The sequence below is a fragment of the Amblyomma mixtum genome, chromosome 2 (genome assembly GCF_055824585.1).
Source record: "Amblyomma mixtum isolate Tamu chromosome 2, ASM5582458v1, whole genome shotgun sequence".
Taxonomy (NCBI): Eukaryota; Metazoa; Arthropoda; class Arachnida; order Ixodida; family Ixodidae; genus Amblyomma; species Amblyomma mixtum.
This window is the reverse complement of record NC_143013.1, coordinates 61,086,319-61,104,436: the sequence shown is the minus strand read 5'-3', so window position 1 is coordinate 61,104,436 and position 18,118 is coordinate 61,086,319. Positions and strand designations below refer to the sequence as shown.

General features: G+C 48.0%; 1 protein-coding gene across 2 annotated transcripts in view; it reads left to right on the top strand.

Moving 5' to 3' along the window:
* The window catches only part of LOC149359509 (sodium-coupled monocarboxylate transporter 2-like), a 38,104-nt gene that overhangs the window by 4,669 nt on the left and 15,317 nt on the right, over positions 1-18,118 (top strand). The window contains exons 2-8 of one of the 2 annotated variants that reach the window (XM_089571709.1): positions 332-599; positions 5,904-6,023; positions 8,590-8,658; positions 9,020-9,071; positions 10,556-10,623; positions 12,313-12,393; positions 17,643-17,716. In XM_089571709.1, the coding sequence (XP_089427835.1) occupies positions 384-599; positions 5,904-6,023; positions 8,590-8,658; positions 9,020-9,071; positions 10,556-10,623; positions 12,313-12,393; positions 17,643-17,716 (680 nt within the window). In that variant the 5' untranslated portion in view covers positions 332-383. The remainder of the gene's footprint in view (positions 1-331; positions 600-5,903; positions 6,024-8,589; positions 8,659-9,019; positions 9,072-10,555; positions 10,624-12,312; positions 12,394-17,642; positions 17,717-18,118) is intronic. The other variant, XM_089571710.1, reaches the window with a different exon arrangement.

Sequence of the window (18,118 nt, the reverse complement as noted above, 5' to 3'; positions counted from 1 at the left end):
CTATGCCTCTTTCCTCTCTACTCCGTGTCCTTCCGCGATCATTTATTTCTCCGAGTTGCACTACACTTGGCGAATCTGCACATCACCTCTGCTTCTACACCAACAAACATCCACCCTCACTCTTCTTACCCTTCGTCACATGTTCATGTTCTTTTTCAGGCCAATCTTATATGGCCCACAGCTCACCCATGCGACATCAACAACCTCTTTATCACCAGCGAATAAAGGGTCGGTTGTGACACCGTTATAAGGTGCCCCTTATATATACCGCAAACCCCGGGCCAACTTGTTTCTTTTTGCCCCCGCATGTGCACGGGAGATGCCCTCACAGCCCGTGGAACATTCGTGAGCGGCCCAGCGCATCACCCACACCTGCAGAGCCAATGGCGGGTGGATTCACGGCGGCGGACTACGCGGTGCTGGCGTTCCTGCTGGCGCTGTCGGTTTCCATCGGCGTCTGGGTGGCGTGGCAGGACCGGCGCCGCCAGAGCAGCAGGAACTTTCTAACGGCGCGGGGGCAACTGGGCTGGCTGCCGGTCTCCTTGTCCATGATGGCCAGCTTCTTTTCGGCCGTCAACGTGCTCGGCCTGCCTGCGCAGGTAATAGCCCCTCTGGTCGGTTACCTGAGACACAGTGACTCCTACCTCATCTCACAACTACTCACACTGGAGTTAAAGCTACAAAAGTCAAATGACGCCTTCACAACGTGGGCAGTTCTCACGGCCTCACTAGCCAGCCTCCTAGATTTGGGTGTCGTCGCGTCGCGCTCATATACGTTCCACTCCACTACAGGAATTTGTGACGTGGAGTAAACGGCGCGTAATGACTTGCTAAATAAGGTAATAATAGGCGTGGGGAGTTTCTAGCAACTATGAAAATGAATTGGTCACCAGCGAGCATGCCAACTAATGGACGAGTGAGAAGTGTGCGTGGAGAGAGGAATGGGCGGGGTGGAGGGGATAATATCCGATCGTGATAAGAACGCTGTGATAGGAGCCGCGCTTACGTACTCCTTCATAGCAGTCGGTGATGGTGCTTTTTATAGATCTTGAGACCTTATCATGCGTGTAAGCTTTGCATTTCACTCCAGTAAAGTGAGTCTTGCTATGATGACCAGAAATAGCAGCTGCAAATAGGATGGCGCCTTATTCTCCACTTCATCTTCAGTGTTTCTATTCCAATCAACGCTCGTGCTATAAATAAGTGACTCTCATCACGACGGAACAGAGTATGTTAGAAGGAGAGGGAGAGAGAAAAGGACGGAAAGGCAGGGAGGTTAACCAGGCGATGCCCAGTTGGCTACCCTACACTTGGGGAGGGGAAAAAAGGGGAAAAAAGGAAAAAGTATGTTAGAAAGTTTGAAAAATGGCACCGCTTACAAGCCTTGAGCAAAGTGATCAGCATGCGAGAATCTCTGCCTCTGATGGCGCACTGTTCAGCACTAGCTGATGTTCCAGGCACTGTCACTGCCTATTTTTCACGACACATGCTGCAGTTTACATTTGACCGCCTCTGAGCCCTCGAGTAAAGAGAGATGAGCGCTAGTAAAAGCACATCTTGTGCCAATTGTGCACGTGACGCTGGCTCCTTCTGTTGATGGAGGAACTCGTCTCGCAACCAATAGAAATAGCAGAAGGGCAATACTTTTCTGAACAACCGCACAGTTTAAGTGGGGTTGACTCTGCAGTGCAACTTACCACATTAATATCGACCGCCAAAGTCCGCTGCAGCGTCAGTCGAAGTGGGCTCACCAATGGCCATTCCGCACTCTTTCGCGGCTCTTGCGGCTGCCGTGGAAAGGAGTTCAGCTCGCAGCCTGGTCTTCAGCAGCTTAACGTCTTTCCCTGTGAACAATTTGGTTGGTGAAAAGGAAATTATTCATTACCGCCCACACATCCCAGCCATGCGGCTACAGAAGAAAGGTATACAGCTTTAACAGAAACAGCAGTTGAAGCAAAACTCTTTCTGGTTGCGGCACGAACCCCGAAACGCCGCCTGTCCAGGCCAGTCGCTTACAAACTGAGCAAACGAGGATGGCAGGACGAGCCGATTTCATCTACTCCTCGATGTGGATCCGGTTTTTAAGGTATTCTCCCAAGGTGGAGTAGATTTCCGCTTGAGCGGGTGTTAATAAGCATAGTACTCCTTTACTTAAAGAACACTCCACCTACGGGAATTTTCTTAAATAGATTATACTGGTGTTCGTATACGCTTGGTATATGCTCACCAATTAATCTGCTGTGCATTATAAAGTGCATGAACCATGTATATGCACGCCATGCCCTGAAAACGTACTCTATGAAAAAGTACAGGCCATCTCGCGCGACTGAGTTCGGCACTAATAGGTGGCTTTATAGTGAATAGCAGAGTAGGGACGGGATTTGTCCTTACCCTAGAGAGCACGGCAATCACGGAACACCGCAGGAGTCTGCTCAGGCCCCGCGTCTGCTGGCATGTGTAAACTTCTCACAGCGTGAATACGCTCACCATAGTCAGCATAATCAGATGGCAGTAGGCAGCAATAGTCAGGCGTCAGCACTGCAGCCAGTTGAAGCTGCAAAGCGCGGCTTACAAGAATTCCGCGTTGCCATGTGTGGTAAATCCGTGATGAGGGCGGACGTGCGAAGATAATCTCCAACTGTTTACGTCGCTCCCGGTTGGAGGACCATAAATCATCATTTGGATCAACCGCACCTCCAACTCGTCCTGCCCACTAAGCGTGGGAACCCTGTCTAGAGGTGCTGTGCACATTTGCATAATTTTCTGCACCGCTGTTGCCGGAAGTTACAACGCAAGATACACGCTGCAATTTACAGTTTTACCATCTGATAGGGCCCTTTTTAGAGATTACGCTGTAGCGTTCATGTTTTCGCGTAACCACAGCGCTCAGACACACGTCCAAGGCGCAGGGCAGAAAGACTTCTTGGCACCGTTTTGTATCGTTACCCGGACTCGGCGTCTAGACTTGTGGTTCCTGTGCATCGTGCACGTTCGTCATGCTTTCAAGAGCGCGTGTGGCGGAGAAAGGGGTCGCACTGTTCTTGTTATCCCTTTTTTGGCTACATCAGGCGAACAGATGGAGCCACTTTCGTTGCTTTTGATGCGCAATAGCATCAACAGAGTACATTTGGTTTGGTTTGGTTTATGGGGTTTAACGTCCCAAAGCGGCTAAGGCTATGAGAGACGCCGTAGTGGAGGGCTCCGGAAATTTCGACCATTTGCGAACATAACTAAATGGAGCACGCTATTCCGTTTTAAGCGTAACCATGACCTTCCCATCGGAAATGAAGACACACTGCTCATTCATGAGAATGCGCACTAGCGTCCATTACCAGCATGCACATACTGCAATTTAAATCAGGCGACATGCGAAAAAAATTAAAAGGGAATGGCGTGCTCCATTTACTTTTGTCCACGCCACTATAACACGTACGGTCAGTGGAAACAAAGCAATATTATTGTGCCCCCCGCTTTATCACTGCTTTGCCAAAGTATGCTAGTTTATAATTGTTGATATCATCCTTCGCATTCTTGCAACAACGTTCTAGATAGCGATTGCAACACATGGCAGTTAAGGTCAGTAAATAAAGCGAATATCCTGGAAAGCAAGCCGGGAAATTGTTAAAGCGATCTCCTTTCATCCTTTCCTCTCAGAGTGTGCGGTACAACGCATAACCATACTGCGGCTTAGAAGTAACAAAAAATAAAATGCAGGCTAACGTAACCCTTAAGGAATGGCAGCACAAGGAAGACAATAGACGCTTTTAGCATACCGTGTACCATGTTACCGAGCTACCGGGAGCCCGAGTGCCGATAATGCGCATGCGCAGATTGCTTTGAGGGCACCAGATGGCGCAAGTTACCCGGCGGCTTCGCGCGCGCTTGTCGTGTTGGGACCAATCAGCGCGTGCGGACTGACGGTGGGAGGGCTCCTGTCACTCCGGTAAAGGTAACACGGTACACCAAAGGTATCTATTACTTTAAGGTCATTGAACAAAACGCAACGTTTTATTTATTTTTTTTTCGTCTATAGCGGTTTGCGTAGTTCTTGACCAGTCATGCGGGCAGGGGTTTGATTACCATAGTAAGTGCATGACGTGAGAGCAATGTCGTAGAAAAGCATGAGAATTGGAGGAAACGCATTTAAACGTTGCAGATTGTTGGCTAGTTGTTATTGTAGGCTAGTAGGGAAAATGGCCCCCTTTGGCCGTTTGCTTCCCCGATTCTGTTTCCACAGAAAGTTTTGCCTGTAGCTCAAAATGTACGTTAAACACTAACCAAAACAATCAAATGTTGCTATAATCATTGTAAGTCAATGTAGATATACGCAACTGTTCATGCGCAAAATTTTCTTTAAAAAAATATAGTTATACCTATAGAGTATCATCAAGCAAGCAATGTAAGAGCAATTCCGGTTAGTATGGAGTTATCACATAGAAGTTTACTGCGCAGTAAGTTAATGCCTTAGTTGCACTATGGAGCGTGCATTCATTTCGCTTATCGCACTCAGCATACAGGCGCACACTGATCTGTCAGATTGAATTACGCACACCGAAGGTAATAAAAGATTGAAGCCACCTGCTTGCATAATAATACTGTGCATGCTGAAAATGTGCACAAGTTAACTCGTGACGGCATGCCACTAAGCCGCATGACAAGCGGCAACAGTCGTTGATGGCTGATGGGTTTACCCGAGACCGTCCAACCGTACGTGTAAAAAATAAGTTAAACAAACGTAATCTTAAAGTATCTGTGATAGCCAGTGTGCATGACCGGCTATATATATATACGAAAACGTGCATTGGTAATCGGTACTCTTGAAACGCCAAAACCTCGAGCCTGACATGAAAATGTAATGTGTAAATGGTTGGTTTATGGGGTTTAACGTCCCAAACCGACTAAGGCTATGAGAGACGCCGTAGTGGAGGGCTCCGGGAATTTCGACCACTTGGGGTTCTTTAACGTGCACTGACATCGCACAGTACACGGGCCTCTAGAATTTCTCCTCCAAAGAAATTCAACCGCCGCAGCCGGGATCGAACCCGCGTCTTTCGGGTCAGCAGCCGAGCACCATAACCGCTGAGCCACCGCGGCGGCTGTAATGTGTAAATGTTAATGTACAATGTAAATGTGTGCAATGGCAGTTCGCCATGTCAACAGAGCATTGACGTCACGCTCTCGAAATGAATCCTTGACCGTGATTTCTCCGGGCGCACGAAGGACAATGCATTGCTTATTCGGAGCCGGGCACATATACATTTACCCCACGCTGATAACAGCGCGTGGACAGCATGCAGATATCCGGGGCACGAGAGATGGCACAACGCTAGAGAGAAGAATCCTTACGTTCCGAGAGCTGCGCAAGGCAAAAGCAAAACGTCAAACATGGCGGACGTCAGCGAACGTCAGATGGGCTCCTAGCCCGTCTCATCGGCTGCGCGCTGCATGCTGGGAATAAAGTGCAGCCGCATCGGATGCAGGTGCCCTGGGAGAGAAACCCCCCCCCCCCCCTTTTTTTTGGAAACATTTTTTTCTTTCGCTCTAAGGCCACCTGCATCTGGCGAGGGGAGGTCGCCGAGCCCTTTATGTACCCGTAACGAAGTGTCTCAGTTTGCAGGTTACGAAGTCGTGAAAAGTGATTTGTTGTTTCTGTATAAATTACATGGCAGGTTCTTCCGAATCAACGTTTAAATCGTCCATTTTTAGGCTTTGTGACCATTGCAACTGCTCAGAATCATGAAAACATTAAAACGGCTCTCACTGTAGCAGTCATTGTGGAAGTCATTAGTGTTTGTAACTTATATATAGGTGGCCAAATACGTTACCAGGATTATAGCGCACAGCCCTTTTCAATTTTGACGTTTATGCCGACGAAACCCGATGTTTGGCGTGTGTGCCCGCAGGTGTTCATGCGGGGCTCGGTCCTGTGGATGGGTGTGTTCTCCACTTCCGCCGGAGTCCTGCTGTCGGCATATGTATTCCTGCCCGTCTACCACGGCCTCGACGTCACCAGCATCAACGAGGTACGCGCTACGGGCTGCGCAGTTCATGAAGTGAAACGGTAACTAAGGGAGGGTCACGAACTGGACCGCGTAACTTTCATAGAAGGAGTGGCCGGTGCAACACGGCGTCACAGGCGAAATCTCGAAAGCCATCGAAGGAAGCAAGCTTCGAGTTCTCCACACTATGCGGCATCCATTCGGTGTGCACAGTGACCCGTTGATGCAGTACCCCATTTTCAAACCGATTATCGTTACTTTGAGTTAGTTCGTTTATTCGACGTAGGCCTTCGGGGACGACGCGGTTAAAAACCCGCCCTTGATGCCACTTACTTCTATAAACCCCCCACACCCATGCCACACTGTTGGGCCGGCGCCGACGCCACCCTGTGACCGAGTCCGAAGAGGCGTTTGTTGTAAAAATTTTGGTTTTTGAGGAAAGGAAATGGCGCCGTATCTGTGTCGCATATCTCGGCGGACTCCTGAACCGCGCCGTAAGGGAAGGGAGGAAGGTAGGAGTGAAAGAAGAAAGAGTGCCTGATGGTCACTTTGTGTGCTATTCCTGCCAAGGGTTAAAAAAAAAACTGCATTGGTCGTACGTCGATTTCGCGAAGCATGGTTCCTTTGCTACGGTGGGACTGGATGCTGTGGCAGCAGGATGGATAGCGGTGGCACCGCAATTAGACCGACTGTGGCTGTGATTGGTCCTTCGCTTCCCCCCCTGCTGTTGCTTTCGTCATGAATAACATAACAGAAATGAAACGTTACAAACTATGTCCATACAACCTTATTGTCATTATTCTCCCCGCTTTTATTTCTCCCTCTCTCTCTCTTTTTCTCGTCGGTATTTGAGTGTCAGTTTGGTGTTCGCATAACAAAGCACCACTTCGTTAAGCCAGCTTAGAAAACGGCATGAGCAGGTGTATGAACCTGCGTTTGGTCACACGAAGAGGCTCAACTATATCATCATATCATGCCATGTCGAACAGCCGTGACGAACAGGCCATGCGAGTGCTTGACGGCAACGTTTAATGACGGAGTATAATGAAGTTAGCTTTTTTTGTGTGTGTGTGCACAGTATCTAAAGTCAGCTTCCCTGCGTAACAAAAACTCCTTTACTATGACGGCACCGCACGTCGTCAGGGTCGCAGTCTGGATGCAGTAATGAAGACTTCTGTCGTCTCATGCCCACGTGTGGTCCCTCTATGCACCTGCTGAGCTGCCGTGCAGTAGTTTAGCAAAACCGCACGCTTAATTATTTGCTTAACGTGCTTATTAAGCGGGGGTCAGCGGTGTCCTATAGAAATAGCATTTTTCAATATTTTCATTGCACTTTCAGACTTTTTATGCCACCACTCACATGGTGCATGAAGTAAAGTTTTAAAGTAATCGGCATTTCTGATGTTCGTCCAAAGGACCGGACGTGCAACTTAGCGAGCATGACGGTTTGGTTAATACCCCAAAGCGTCTCAGGCTATGAGGGACGCAGTAGTGTAGGGCTCCGGAAATTTCGACCAACTGGGGTTCTTTAAGAGCACTGACACCGCACAGTACATGGGCCTCCAGAATTTCGCCTCCATCGAAATTCGAGCATGTGAAACTGCCCCGATTGCCTGGCTCTCCTGTAAACGGTGTCATTTTCACAACTTTGTTGGGCCTTGAGTAAAACTTTCTGCGCGCAGCTAGTAGCAGTGGTATTAGGATGACGCCAGATAGCCGAAGTTTAGTTCGGACGATGAAGACCCCCAAAAAAGGCCGCCCAGAGACTGATAGCCATCACAAAGCTTCATTTCCTATCTGGTTCACTGATTTTTATGCTGATTAAGATGCCGCATGGATGTTCGATGTATTGCTGCCCTTATTTATAAAGTATCCACATTATGTGGACAAACTTGCTGCAACCAGCTCAACAAAAAATTCAGTCCGAAAAGAGTTGTCGCATCTCGCAATGGCGCTGTACCCTAAATCTTTTTGGCACCTAAAGGTGAAGGCACCTAGCGGTTCACAAGAGCAGCAAATTTTTATTGCGTGCTTTTTAAAACAAAGGCAATTGTATTTCATCCAACACGACCGAATATGTCTGGATGGACATCCTGAAAAAGCAAACCCAGGCTGAAGTCAATAAATCGCAATAAAAAGATCGCTCTTGCAAAGCCGCATCGTGAATTGGCTTGTTGATCGCGACTGCAACGCAGGGCAGAAGTGCGCAGAAATAACGCCGGAATTATTCTGGCTTTACAAATTTCCAGTGCGAAACCCTCGCGGGCCGCGGCGTCGGTCGCTGTGTTCCCCGCCAGGGGCTCGTGCCCCGAGCTCCAGACGACATAGATGTCTGGGATTCTCGATGGTCTTCAGGATGTTCAGTGCGTAGGCCGTCATGCGAGCTGAAGCTAGTTTTTTTTTTTTTTTTGATGCAGGGAAGCTGTCTTCAGGAGTTTTTCAAAGCCTCAATAGATGTTATTCTCCAGAACTATGCCATAATCAAGCAAAAATGCGTAATAAAGTTCTTACCGAACAGTTACCTTCCAAACACTGCCATCCCAGTGTTTTTGCGACCTCTGTTTGCAGTTATCTTTTTGTACATTTTCAGTACCTCGAAAGGCGGTTCGCCTCGATTCTCATCAGAAACATAGCCTCCGGTATCTTCGTACTTCAAACGGTAAGTGTTTTGTCGTTGTTGTCCGCACCAATCAGCGGTGCGGAATGGCCGGGCGCGGTAAGCGGTATGGGAAAGCGGTACGCGCTATGCGAACGGAAGATTTCGACTAACCGCCATTCAAAAACGCGTCACGCGTAAGGCATTACACGGCTGGCGTTGTGCACCATAAATTGCGTCTATAAATGGCCTGCACAAAGCTATTAAAGCTTTTTCAACAGTGCTCAAAATCTTGGATGAAACGCCCTGGATACGTATTGCATCAATCTCCTAATTCTGAGGAACACGGTACAGTCGGAAGTGCGCCCATCTGTGGCCTTTAACCAAGCCACACAGACCTGTTTACTCGTTTTTCGTGCCACAGGTGTTGTACACAGGGGTGGCACTCTACGGACCGTCCTTGGCAGTGTCATCGGGTAAGCTCCATTTTTGTTTCCCTCTTGTTGGGCCAGGGAGCTCGATAACTGTAGATTATCTTTATCTAGCTCTAAAACAGGGAGGGATAACCACCGGCACGAGACGTGCCCTTTGAAAAAGAGAAAATTGGCTGTGGTTTGACCAATGGCTATCCAGAGTAGAATTGCGGAAGCAACGGCGCGGCCATCGCGGCGGCGGCGGCACCTCTGAGTAACCCGCGTAGCGGAGGAGTCGGCGGTGGCCCCAGGGCCGCAGCTTGCGCCGTGTGACGTCACTCCTCCTGGAGTATGCACTGCTGGCGCTGCGGCGACGGCTCCGCGCTGCTCTGACGTCACTCGCTCCTCGCGCATGCGCAGTTGGGGCTCTCCGGGGCTCCGCGAAATCGCTCACACCTAGCGTAGTGTTTCTTCCGCAACAAAAAATAAATCTCATCCGCCTTGAAGCTATTGATACAAAGCTCCTCAAATATTTTTTTTTACTTTGGAGTTCACTCAATTCGGTGGTCGGTGAGCGTTAATGCATAAAAATACGAAGCCTTTGAAAAAAAAACACAAAAATTCAGACACACCTAATTGCCTCATGTTTTGGCAATTCGATAGCTTCAGAAGATATTGCTGCCTTCACCAGAAAGAACATCACTACCGGTAAGGCATCAATAGCTTCTAATGCTATCGCGTTGCCAATAAAATTTCACTTCCGGTCTGGCGGCGCCACTTCCCTCCAGCCAACGGACGAGTTTGATGACCCACGACCAGCATTTTTCCCGATGAGGGTTTTAATCCTCTCGCATCAAAAATGCGCCCTTTCTTGCGCCTCACTGTTCTGGAGGGGCCGTTTCTGTGCACTTGTTGTTACAATTTCTCAATTATGCGTGACTGCAGCAGTCTCCAGTCTCTCTGGTAGAGCTTCCGCAGACCTCATGAGAAACTACAGGCAGCAGACGGCAAGCAGAGGAGTGCTCTTACTGCACAGAGCATCGGAGTCCCGTAATCTTTATGTGCGTCTATATATGCTGACATAGCCAGTATCCCTCTGCTGTCTTCTGCTAATTTTAGCATTTTTGTTGCGAAAGCAACACTACGCGAGTCGCCGAGCCTTTTCGCGGAGCCGAGGAAAGGCCATACTGTGCGTGCGCAGTATGGCCGCAGTATGGCAGCGACGGCGCACAGCTGGCGCGCCGCCGCCGTCTCTGCGCCGGTGACTCAGAGGTGCCGCCGCCGCGCTTGCCAGTTGCACATGCGCAGTAGCGGCGCATAGCTAGCGTGCCTGGGCCGTCGCCGCTGCCCCATGCTCTCCATCTCCTCTCTCTCGCTCCTCGTTGCTTTCGCAATCCACCAGGTTTAACCAGAGCTAAACCACCACCATTTTTTTTTACATTGATAGCGGCCAGGTGGATCCGTTGGCTTGAGCCTTGTTTAGTTACTTGTACGCCTTAAGCGGCCGCGTGTTGCATTACATACTTCTCTCTCCGTGTCGATTCAAGTGACCGGCATGTCTGTGTGGTCTTCAATCGTCATCAACGGCTTGGTCTGCACCTTCTACACAAACATCGTAAGTGTGGAATGCGTCCCTAAAACTATAGAAACCATCCTCACACCAGTCACAGCCTTGATATAGGCCATTTCAATCGTTGTGAACTTTGAGCTACACTCTGCTTTGCAGCTTTTTGCTACTCTGGCGGCCGCTACAGCTTGCGCCAGTAGATCGCGGGCCTGAACATATCGTATACCAACTGTTCTTGACTGATTCAAGCCCGTCACTTTGCCAATAGCTACAGCAAATTGTATTGCAGCGGAGTGTCGACGACTGACAATTGTTTGTTATAGAATCAAGAGCTTAGTTTCCAATCAGTGTGACTGCTTGGTAGTGCTTCAATACAAAACATGGTGCTGGGCTAGTTGGTAATTCATACTTGGTGGGTAGTGCTACGATCCAGATTCAGGGCAGACACGTGTCATAGCTTTAACGCTGCCATCAACCGGCCAGTAACCTCTTGAGGCAATGTTTTAGACAACAGCCTGACGCAAATCTGAGTCCCTGTTGTAAAACTGACACTCTGCAGAAATACTGACTATCTTAAGAACGCAATGAGCTAAGAACCGAGTCTCATAGAAGTTTTCGGGATGCAGAAGCAACAAAGAAGCTGAAATCTGTCACGACTTGGGTGAGCAGATCGCATTTGACAAGTACACAGCGCAAATAGCACATTCGGTTACTACAAAGTGCACCCATCAGCTCTCTCTGTTGAGCTAAGAGTATATTTAGGTTTCTTGTGACTTCCGTCGCCTGAAAACTTCGGCGTGCTGTTAGAATTATCCTGCCACTCGGAAGCTGCGACTGCGCAATATCTTTCAGCGCAGTAAAGCAACTCGTGCGTCATGGTAGCCAAGTGGATCAACATCTACACGCGTGTAGATGTAGGCCTGGTCCCAAGGACAGACAAAAAAGCGGCTTTCTACAGAGCTATCGTATAGTTGAAGCCACGTGAGTGAAGCTCAAAAATAACAGAAACCGAACCCTTACGTTAGTAGATGTTTTTGCTCTGTCAGCCATGCGACCTTCACCGTATCCTGTATACGATACGTTGGCTCAGAGCACTAAAGTTGCTTTCGGGTATTCTCATCTTTTTTAACGGCGACAGCGTCCCGGATGCACTGGTCGTGCTATTTCCCTTTCCTTTTTCATGCTGAAACCTCCAGCATTCTTCATTCTGTGTTTTTTAGCTACAGCAAGCGGTAAAAAAGGCGAAAAACTGCTTTTTAAAAATACCGACTGGAAATGTTTCAAAGCAGCAAATAATGACGCACAGCGCATATCCACGAGTGCGCGAACTCGGACGTCATGCGCACACAAGGTTGCCCGCATAAATTGCCGCAACTGAGGACTCAAAACTGAAAATTTTGAAATTCATTTGCGCTGCAACAAATCGTCGCCCGGCTGCGACATTCGCCATTGAACATCAGAACACCGCAGACATTGTACCGTCAAAGTTTCTGCCAAATTTGTGGAGGTAGAAAAAACGTTGGAGCTGTCCTTTATCAATTGATAGAACGGCCGTCGCAGTATATTGTGAGACGGCATTGACCGTATACTTAACTTCGGCTGAACAAGTTTCTAAAAGCAAAGCTGTCACTGACTACCGCCGTTCACTGCTCTCGCAGTAAACTACTTTCCAGCATATTAAACCATTTTTTTTTACACGCGTGTTTAAAATGTGCGTGCTATCACCTTCTGCACCAGGGAGGCCTGAAGGCGGTGGTATGGACAGACGCAGTTCAGATGATATTGATCTACGCAAGCTATCTACTGGTCATCATTGGGGTACGTATCCCTCAACAATTGACCTTTATCTGTCGTCCACAGTTCTATAACCGTTTATAACCAATCCTTGAAATAAGGGAGTAATTACTCATTGACATCCACCCAAGCGCAGCCATACGGACAAAGGAAAGCTATACAGCTTTCTCAGAAACTTCGTAGTTAAATAAAAATTCGTCCTGGTCCGGGGTTCGAACCCGGGACCACCGCTTCACCGTAGCAGTCGCTCTACCAATTGAGCTAACCGGGACGGCAAGCTTATGGTAGGGCGAGAGCGAATTGATCAATAACTCGAAGTGGGAACTGTGTTGGTCAAATGTTTAGGGGAATCCCCCAAGGTGGAGTAGATTTGTAATAAGGGAGTAATTACCCTTTTGTAGCCGTATGGCTGCGCTTGGGTGGATGGCAATTAGTAATTACTCCCTTATTACAAATCTACTCCACCTTGGGGGATTCCCCTAAACATTTGACCAACCAATCCTTGAGTGTCAGCCAAACCATTGCCTTAATCTCCGCTTTAGTGCCAATCCTTCGTGGTCCAAACTCCGTCATCTTATAACCCTGTCGCCCACGGCGTCAGTAAGCTATTCAGTTGGAGACTGTTTGACTACCATATAACCGGTTCAGGTTTGGAAAGGCTAGACAAAACAGAAACAGCCTCTGAACTAAGTAACTCTTCTTTGTCGACTGCGGCCTAGAGGGGCCTTCAATGGGCATACGATTCGCTGGTACAGCGGTGTTTTCTGCACTTGCTGACGCGGGAGGACCATTGACTCTCTTTGCAATGGCCTTCCCAATCAACTGTTCGAAGGTTTCGTTAAAAATATTGGCGACACAGGACACAGGTCTATTCCCTATCGTTGGCCTTTTGCTAACAAAGGCGTATTTTCCGAGCGCCGCCAATGCTCGTTCTGATTCGAAGCTAACTGACGTCCTCCATATGTCGTCTGAAAAAAATATTTACGAACTAAGAGACAAAGAGGGCAGTGTCATTACCACTATGGATAAAGTAATCAAAATAAGTGAAGAATTCTACACAGATCTCTACAGCAGCCGAAATAATCAGGATTCGAATGATGAAGCCAGTGGTGCGGACGAATTGAACTTGCCGTCGATAACCAAAAAGGAACTAAAGAAAAACTTGCGTGTAATGCAAAGTGGGGAACCGGCTGGATCAGATAACGGCAAATTTGTTGAAAAACGACGGTGACTTTGTGCTAGAAAAACTTGCCAGCCTGCATACACTGTGCCTCATAATTTGGACAGTATACCAGAGGATTTGGAAGAACGCTAATTGATTTTGATTCATACGCCCTGCCGCGTTGGTTCAGTGGTTATGGCGCTCGGCTGCTGACCCGAAAGACGCGGGTTCGATCCCGGCCGCTGCGGCCGAATTTCGATGAAGGCAAAATTCTAGAGGCCCGTGTGCTCTGCGATGTCACTGCACGTTAAAGAACCCCAGGTGGTCGAAATTTCCGGAGCCCTTCACTACGGCGTCCCTCATAGCCTGAGTTGCTTTGGGACGTTAAACGCCAATAAACAAATAAACCAAACCGATTTTGATTTACAAAAAGGGACGTCAGAACTTGATGAACTGCCAACCAGTGAGCTTACTGGCCGTTGTTTACACCGTATTTACTAAGGTAATCGCTAATCTGGTTTGATCAAACTTAGACTTTAGTTAACGGATGCAGTTGGTTTTCGAAAAGGCTGCTTGGCGATTGACCATATTCACGCCATCATTCAGGTGATAGAGAAATTCGCAGAATATAACCAACCCCTAGATACCAGGGAAAATGATCACTAATTTCTAAAATGAGGGATATTGATGTAAAGAGAAGTTTTTTTTTTTTTGTCATAGTATGTGGACGGACATCGAAAAACACACGAATCTTGCTAACTAGTAAAGTTATTAACTAAAGCATAATGGTGAACTTTTTAAATATTATCGATAGGCGCCCGATGGCAGATAGGCATTTGTAGTCGGCAGCTAGTACTAGTTATATCAATTTTTAAAACATCGAAAACACGATTACTATCTCCTCTGTGGCTCAACTAATTGGTGCCATTTCTCGCGCTATTCTAAAACCGCGAATATACCATATTCGCTCTATCAATCAGGTGATAGAGAAATGCGCAGAATATAGCCAACCAATATACAGGGTGTTTCACCTAAGACTTTACACAATATTTAGAAATAGGCTTTTTGAGTTTGAAGTGCACTTTTTTCGACCATTGGAAGCCGTCTATAACTATTCCACAGCTACCATAGTCCTTCATAAAGTCAGCAATAAAATTCCAAGAAGGAAGGCGGTCAGACAGGGAGGCACTATCTCGCCATTGCTATTCACCGCCTGTTTACTGGAGGTATTCCGGGGCCTGTATTGGGAACAGTTAGGGATAGGAGTCAATGGATAATACCTGACTAAGTTGCGATTCGCTGATGATATTGCCTTGCTAAGTCACTCAGGACATGAACTGCAAAGCATGATCAATGAGTGAAAAAGGCAGAGCAGAACAGTGGGGCTAAGAATCAACATGCAGAAAACCAAAGTAATGATCAACAGCCTCGCAAGAAAACAGCAGTTCACAATTTGTAGCCAGGTGATGGAAATGGTAAGGGAATTCGCAGGTAGTGGCCGCTGATCCGGATCACGAGAGTGCAAAAACTATAAGAATAAGAATGGGGTGGAGCGCATTTGCCAGGTTCTCTCAGATCATGAATGGCAGTATACCAATATCCCTCAAGAGAAAAGTATACAATAGCTCTCTATCTTAGCGGTACTCACCTACGGGGCAGAAACTTGGAGGCTAACGAAGAGGGCTCAGCTTAAGTTAACGACAACGCAGCGAGCTATGGAAAGAAAAATGATAGGTGTAACGTTAAGAGATCGGAAGAGGGCGGAGTGGGTCAGTGGACAAGCGCGCGTTAATGACCTTATATGCGAAATCAAAAGGAGGAAGTAGGCTTGGACAGGACATGCAATGCGAAGGCAAGATAACCAACGGTCCTTAGAGGTAACGGAGTGGATTCCAAGAGAAGGCAAGCGTAGCAGGGGCGGCAGAAAGTTAAGTGGGCGGATGAGATTAGGAAGTTTTCGAGCATATGGTTTCCACAGCAGGCACCGAGAAATGTTATTCAGAGAGGTATGGAAGAGGCCTTTGCCCTGCAGGGGGCGTGGTCAGGCTGATGATGGGGCTGATGACCTAATTACCTTATGTTGTGCGTTGGCAATGCGATAGCATTAGATGATGTTGATGCAGTTACTGGACGTGGCGTCATTTCCGATCTGGTGACGTCATTTCCTTCCAGCCAATGAGTCAGTTTTATGGTCGACGGCGCATTTTTTTTCTGATCAGGAATTTTTGCCCTCGCATTAAAAAAAAAAAACGTGTAGCTCTTGTAGCCACAAAACAAGCTCGCTATATCCTCGCCTGAAATAAAATCCGGCATGAGTAAATGAACAAATATGCGCCTCTAGCAGGCCATAAAACAACAACGGACTAGCACATTTACGAGCCTAGACTTGCGTGAGTTTTATTATTACGCTCCTCAAGTGTCGCAGCTTGCGGAGAGGCTCTGTAAAATTCAGGATTTCCGTCATTTTTTTCACTGATACGGTGACCAGCTCAGGCAAAACTTGTCACATCATCTTTATCAAGTAAAATTCTTTCCGCCATTACGAAATGTGCTACAGCTTAGCAAAATGAGAGCCAGCGATCCCAAGTTTTTACGCTATACAAAAATAAAGTTTCTCGCTTGCAATTGGCGTCCATACCATCTGCGCCAGCTTTACTATAGGCTCAGGAACACGTTACGATTTCATTACTTGGAACAGCTGGATTGCGATGTGCAGCTTGGTTTGGTTTGGTTTGGTTTATTGGGGTTTAACGTCCCAAAGCGACTGAGGCTATGAGAGACGCCGTAGTGAAGGGCTCCGGAAATTTCGACCACCTGGGGTTTTTTAACGTGCACTGATATCGCACAGTACGTCGGCCTCTAGAATTTCGCCTCCATCGAAATTCGGCCGCCGCGGCCGGGATCGAACCCGCGTCTTTCGGGCCAGTAGCCGAGCGCCGTGACCACTGAGCCACCGCGGCGGGGGACGATGTGCAGCTTGCGTTACCCTTGTTTAGAACGCTCGAGGGACGCACTTCCCTGCCTAGAAATCGACGCCTTATCGCAGCCTCTAGCACTTAGAGGCAACGCTTGAGCGGACAACATAGACGTGCAAGATGGGCACAAGCGCGTTGCCTGGATTTTTTGATTGGAAAACGTTTATTGTCAGCACTGAGCCCTAGTGTGCATTATACTAGGTGGCTTCGAGCCCATGGCTCTTGGCGACCTTGTGAGCCCACTCATGTGGCCCGGACTTGCGTCAACGGGTCTGAGCTGGCCAGTATAGCCTCCCACCGCTCTAGAGAAGGGACTGGTAGTAGGTCCGCCGGTGGCGGCGCCTTTTTTCAGCTCCATAAAATGTGGTCATATCCGGCTATCTCGCCGCATTGTTTGCAAGTAGCGTTGTATTGTGTTGGATACATGTGTGCTAGTCTCGACGGGCTAAAGAAGGCTCGCGTCTGGAGCCGACGCCACGTTACCTCCTGGCTTTTGTCGAGCTTTTTGTCTGGTGGCGGATAGATCCTCCTTTCCAGTTTAAACTGCTTGGTGTATTCGTGAAATGATATAAATGCATCTCTCGTGAAATTTGGGGACTCGACCCGGCTAACTGCTCGGCTGACATAACATCGAGCTATACTGTGAGCCAACTCGTTTCCCCTGTTCCCCGAGTGTGCCGGCACCCATATTAGTTCCACCTCTCTTTGGTCCTAGTCTTTATGTCTTAATATTCGTTCTGCCTCCTGGGAGATCATACCCCGCGCAAAATTGTTGATAGCACCCTTGGAGTCGCTAATTATGGTGACTGGAAACTTTGGGCTGCTTTCAAATTTTAATTTTTATTGCACGGTGCACATTGCCCGTGCGCTCTACAGAAGGGTGACGCAGACTGCACGTTTACTGTGATATATACTCCAGAAAAAAAGAAAAAGGTAACAATAAAAGAGCGTGAAACCAGGTAAATTATCAGCCCTATAAGCGATACCTTACCTATTTCAATTAGCGTGGCAGTGTACGATATACACCACCTGCCTCCTTCATTCAACTATTCACGTATGTCGTTATATTCCTCTAAACTCCAACACCACATCTGTGGTTTTCTGTGCGCCCGCTGTATCCCTCATCCCGAACGCAGGCTGCGCTGCACGTCGGAGGGTTCAAGAACATGTTCAAGCTGGCTGGAGAAGGCGGACGGGTCACAGTATTCAAGTAAGCGGCGACGTATATTCCTCAGGGAAAAGCTGGCGAAAGTGGTCGGCAGCTGTAAATGAATAGCAAATTTTCCACTGCTTTTCGCTAGTGCACTGAAGACGACGGCTAGCTAAAGCCCGGCTGCCTTTTGAACTAACCCTTTTCTTCACATGCGTCTCATGAATTCTGCGTGGGATTTATTAGGAGACAGTGACAAACCCCATGGACGCATTTAGAACTCAGCGAGCAAGACTTCACTGCAACCTGGGCCACATGTCGAGGCGTGCATTAAGAGAGAAAACTGCGACAGCAGCTATTTCGCATAAAATGTGAATTCGTGTAAACTGGGCTGATGGAGTTATACTCTTCGGTGCGATGGCACAAAAGTCCCCTTGACGCGAACCAGATCTGGACGGGTAG